General features: G+C 40.2%; 1 protein-coding gene across 3 annotated transcripts; it reads right to left on the reverse strand.

The window, feature by feature from the left end:
* Positions 1–634: 634 nt before the first annotated feature.
* On the reverse strand, positions 635–5187 carry LOC131044659 (disease resistance protein RPV1). Of its 3 annotated transcripts, XM_057978030.2 has the most exons (6): positions 4445–5187; positions 3261–4341; positions 2792–3145; positions 1508–2704; positions 1015–1188; positions 650–911 (listed from the first exon to the last, which is right to left on the reverse strand). In XM_057978030.2, the coding sequence occupies exons 1-6, from the start codon at positions 4987–4989 to the stop codon at positions 885–887; spliced, it is 3378 nt and encodes a 1125-aa protein (XP_057834013.2). In that variant the 5' UTR covers positions 4990–5187; the 3' UTR covers positions 650–884. The 3 variants fall into 3 exon arrangements, with proteins under 3 accessions (XP_057834012.2, XP_057834011.2, XP_057834013.2); XM_057978029.2 differs by having other exon boundaries at positions 635–1188; positions 1508–2692; XM_057978028.2 differs by having other exon boundaries at positions 635–1188; positions 4445–5185.
* Positions 5188–5781: the final 594 nt, after the last annotated feature.

The raw sequence follows: 5781 nt of genomic DNA on the forward strand, positions 1-5781 counted from the left end.
CCCAAGTTGGGGTCAAGGGGCAATGCCCCTTGCGCGTTCCCTGTCGCGATACAGGGCGAGATTGAGGGGCAGCGCCCCGTGAGGCCAAAAATACTTTTATTATTTTCTAAGGATGTTAGGTGTTATTTTTCTATTGGCCCACGTCCAATTAGAGTTACCCCTTAACCCCCAAATGACTTATAAAGTCACTTTAAAAAAAAAAAAAAATTTAAACATTGCATATACGTGGGGGCGACAGGAGACGTCTGGGCGTCTCCCCGTCCCTTGAGAGACGTTTGCACGTCTCTCGAAGGACAGGGAGACGCCCAAATGTCTCCCAAGGAGATGTGGAGGCGTCTCCATGTCTCTCTGGGAGACGCGGATACGTCTCCCCGTCTTCGACGACACTTGGATGGCAGTGGCGAGACGGCAGGAAACGTCACTTCCCCATCCGTCCCAAAGACATCCCCGTCTCGAAGACACGACCAAAAAGAGGGGACGCGTCCCCATAGAACACTGAAATAATACTATAAATAAAGATATTCTAATTTTTAAAAGATTTTTTAGTTTTTTTATTATTATATTTATTTAACAAAATTAACACAAAATAAACAATAATTTTACTTTATAATAAACAATCACTATTCGACATTGCTAAAATAAAACAATCTCACTAAATTTTTAACTCAAATAAATTACAGTCCCAAAATATTCGATCTGAAATTTGATTTGAGTTTTTTTAAATCCACACCAATGAAAATTTAGATGATAACAATGTTAGATGAACAATGCCCAGAAATGTGTAAATGCCTCAATCACTCTCCCTTCCTCTCCCACCAACAATATTGCTCTCTCTACCTCACCTTCTCCATTCCATCTTTGAGCTGTCATAGTTAGCTTATCCATTAAGCTACAATTTTGTCTCCACACACCTACAATCACCCATTTCCCCTCTCTCAATCGCATACTTGCATTTCCATCACTAAAAAAGAATCTGAATGTACTATTTGCAAATGAATTAACAAGCAAACATACGATGGCTGCATCGGAACTATGCCTCTTCCCACATTCTGCTTCCCATGCATCTCCACTAGCTGACTTCTCCAATGAGCTATTGACCATCTTAAGGGTGGGAAAGGAAAGAGAATCCATGACTGACTCTGCACCACTCACTGCCCTCCCACATATCAACATCTCCCCTGGCCATTTCTGCAATAAAATCATTCTATTTGAAATTGTTCACATGATATATTATTCATATATATTTATGGATTTGATTATGTATAGATTTTTTTCATTAATAGATCATATTCTATGATCTATCATCAGAATGAGAAAAATCAAACAAAAAAAATAAATCAAATAAATCATGAAATGTGATCCAAAATATTGATGATAAAAAAAATGATACATAGTCAAATCTAAAAACAAACATATGAACAATATTTGCATAGATTTTTTATCATTATTTACATACATTCATAAACAATTCAAATTTTGTAATATAACCACCAATAATTTTGATTACCTTTATTGTCTGAATGCAGGGTTGAAGAGCTGATATGTTTTCTACTACCATTTTCAATTTCTTCAATTTCTCTGTGCCTTCCAAACTTTGTATGGCTTGGGACTTCCACCTCGTCACTGCCTCCAATGTCTCCAATGACCTCGAATTCTGTAGCCCTTCGATTTTCACAACTTTGTCACAATCTTCTATCTTGACCTCTTTGAGGGAATGCAAATCTGCAAAACTTGCGAGCTCATTTAACTCGGGACACCTCACTATAAAAAGATATTGAAGATCTGCTAGACCGCGAAGACCCATTATCTTCTTCAGAGTTGTACAATCAGATACATCTAGCCTCCGCACTGAGGTGGGCAGGGTTTGGATATCCACTAGATGACCATTATTTCGAAGTGAAAGAATTTCAAGGCTGGGGCAGCTGACTTCACTTATTGATATAATTGACACTGCTGTAGAATTAATTGATATTGACTTGAGCATACTTAGAGACCCTGCGAAGTCGGGTAAAGAATTCAACATTTTACAACCGATGAGATGTAGTTCAGTCAGGCGGGACAAGTCGTGAAAAGAGGACGGCAAGTTTATCAACAAGGGACTATTTATACTGAGTCGACTCAAGCTATACAGATTTCCAAGAGAGGAGGGCAAGCTGGCCAAGAACGGACTCTCTATCTCCAGCGCTTCCAAGTTTTTGAGTTCGCCAATGTCACTGGGAACCTCCCTTATGCCTGTATGGTTAACATTGAGCTCTCTCAAAAACACTTGACGTGTGATTTGATTTGGCAATTCTTCCAGCTTCCTACATCCCTCAAAGTTACAATATACCAGGTTACTTATATTTTCTAGCATGTCGGATGTCAAGGTGAGTTCCGTACAATAGCTCAAATTGAGATGTTGAAGGTGTCTCAGCTGCTTGAAAGAATCTGGCAAATTCTGCAACCGCTCACAATAACTCAAATCTACATGCCGCAGGTTTATCAGATCCCCCAAACTGGGAGGTAGTGAAGACAGAATTGAACAACTCGACAATTGTAGCCACTCCAGTGATCGGAGACCACAAAACTCTTCAGGAAGATTCTTCATTGCAACACACCCAGTGAGAGCTATCATTTTCAATTCCTCTAGACGTCCTATTGAGTTTGGAATCCTTTGTAACATATTGGCATTGTCAATAATCAGTTCTCTTAACTGCAACGGAGGCTGCAAAGACCTATTGTCAATTACACAAAAAAAAATATTGTACGATTAGAAATTTAGTTAAAAGCAACCAATACAGAAAATACTTACATCTGAATTGTCCCATAATTCTCTTAACCAGTAAGCACTTCTGAGTTCCAAAATTCTTAATTTTTTGAGTGACCACAGCTGATGAAGCTTTCTCCCGTTATATCTATCAAACCTAAGCCAGGCAGGCTCTTCTGATGATGTGCAGAAATATTTCATAAAAATTTCTTCTTTACCAGCAAAAAGTTTTAATCCCAGAGAAGGAGGTGGAGTGCGCCAAAAATATCTTAAACGCCCAAAATATCTGTTTAAGATTCCTATGAGCTCAAAGAACTTTTTCAGACGCTGCCAATAACCCAATGGCTCGCCAGTATATTCAAATCCACCAGCATCTATCCCTCTAATAGACCATCCTTCCTGAATTGGAAAATGAAGAGCACAATTTAAATTTAATAAGGATCAGCATGCACGCATACAAAGGAAACGTTCACTAAAAACAATTGAGAAGAGATAAATATTAAATGAAGCTCACCCTAGCTTGTTTCTGTATGTTCATTATATGCTTTTTAAGCCATACGCGAGAAGGTGTATGTCTATCTGCGAGATCCCTTCCCAAATCCCTCAGGTGGTCATGCATTGTTATACAATCAGACTCATCAACATTAACCAAACATTTGTTAACAAGTGTTTCCCACCCATGCAACCCACTCCACCCTGATCCATCCCATACTTCAATCGCCAAGCTTATCTTTTCTCCGATGAAAAAACAAGCCACATCCATGAACATATCTTTGTCTTCTTCGTCTAGTGCATCATAGCTGACTTTCAACCTCCCTCTAATATCTTCTGGCAACATTCTCGAGATCTTATCTAACTGGGATTTCCAAAAATCCTTGGACCTGCCAAAAACTAGTCCTCCCATGACCTCAAGGGACAAAGGCAATCCATGGCAAGCCTCCAAAAACTCTTCAACGATACTTTCAAATCCCTCTATTGGAGAGGATTGTAAAAAAGCATGCGAACAGAAAAGTTCTTTGGCGTGAAAGGGATTTAATGGCTTCATTCTATATATAGTTGAACCCCATTTTGCAAGGAGATGTAACTCGCGAGTTGTAACAATGACAAGACTGCCGGATGCAAGGCGGTCCTTAGGAGGCAACAGGGCATCCAATTGGCTTCTATGATCCACGTCATCCAAAATGATGAGTGCACAAACAGATCTCAACCGATTTGCCAGCAAAGCCTTTCCTTCCTCAATGTTATCGAACGATAAGCCTTGCACACCGAGGTCCCCCAGAATCTTTTTTTGCTTCTCATGCAAAGTATCTCTGCTTGCAGCATCTCGCACTGCAAACACAATACTTGAGCTTTGGAAAGATGAGGATTTCCTGTTATACAACTCTTTTGCCAGCGTGGTTTTACCCGCTCCACCCATTCCCACGATCCCAACAATTTGTGCATTGTGCTCATTCCCCGTAGATTCAACTGTATTCCTTTCAAAATCTCGTACGATGTCATCTAACCCTACGGGTTTGTCAGCCACCACGAGGGCCACCGTTTCCAATACCTTAGAAGCCATATTAACAATATTCTTCAACTGCATCGCCTCATCTCTAAGTATGTGCATGGATATTGAACATGTATCAGAGCTCGACGCTAACAATGACACCAAATACTAAAACAAGAGAAAGATAATTAAGGGTATTTGCTACTTACCTATTATCCTTTATCACGCAGCCGGAACCAAAAGAAACACTCTCGAGTGCCTTCTTCCACTCATCAAGCTTTTTCTCAGAGTATCTGTCCTTCTCCTTATGTTGGGAAAACGCAGGAGCATAGATTCCTTTTCCTTGACCCACCCAGCGCAGATCAGAAGGATCGACATGATAGAAGACAGGAATAATTCTCTTACCCGTCTTAAGCATGAAGGACAGCTCTGCCAAACACCAAGGGGAGTGGGCATATTTTTGAGAGAAAATGGCAATATGAAGTGAAGCAGTGCGCATGGCCTCTTCAATTTGTGCAGGAATGACATCACCTAATCGAAGGGAATGGACATCAAGAAAGACGGAGAGTCCCAAAGCGTTGAGTTTATCGTGGATGGTGGTGGCGAGGGTGAATTTGACATCAGCTCCGCAATGGTTGATAAAAACATCGAAGGGAGGGGCGGAGGAGGAAGAAGCGGATGCAGATACGGATAAGGGCACAACCTCCTCAAAAGGATTTACACTCTCGATAGATGAAGACGTAGCAGTGGCCATGGAATTTATTCAACTGAACTGCACACAACTAGCGCTGCGAACTCGAAGCCTGAGGAAACAAAAGGGTCCGTAAGAAAACGAGCAAACAAATTTCTCTGATCAACTCTGCATCTCTGTATAGGCCTTGTTGAAAGAATCGCTAAAGTAAAAGACGTACAATCACTCGATAGGACACAGCCACTTGTTTCTTATCTTCACGAAAGAAGTTTAAATTGTCAAACGTGTAAGGTCCAGATTCATTACGGGGTGTTTGGAATAGGCATTCCAGAGAGCAATAATGCAGTGGGGTCAATAATGTAAAAAGAGAATTCATGAAAATGTATCAGGACAGCAATAATGTACAGTGGGTTCAAATATAGTTTATAGCAAGTTGGAATCCATCCCAAAAAGAGAAGCCGTCCAAGTACGAATTTCGTTTCGCGTGTTACGATTAGACAGCTTTCGCATCGATTGATGACTTTGGGCTTTCGCTAAAATCGACTTAACAATCTTTAAATAAATTTTTATCATGCGGAGTTACATTTTACCGAACTGTGTATTCATTGAATGAGGGTTTCACCATATTCTCTATGCCTTTCTTTATTAAGGTCAAATCTGCTTTATTCATTGAATTAGGGTTTCACCAATCCGGGATGTGGACAGCACAAATGCAGTTGGCGTGGAATCTACTTTATTAAGGTCAAATTTGCTTTATTTAGAAGATATTAATCTGACCCCACATGACAAAGCCGTTGGAAGAAAGATGCGCAAAATTCATGAGAAATATCTACGAATTCCAACGCAATATAATAA

This window comes from Cryptomeria japonica, chromosome 2 (assembly GCF_030272615.1).
Source record: "Cryptomeria japonica chromosome 2, Sugi_1.0, whole genome shotgun sequence".
NCBI classification, from domain to species: domain Eukaryota; kingdom Viridiplantae; phylum Streptophyta; class Pinopsida; order Cupressales; family Cupressaceae; genus Cryptomeria; species Cryptomeria japonica.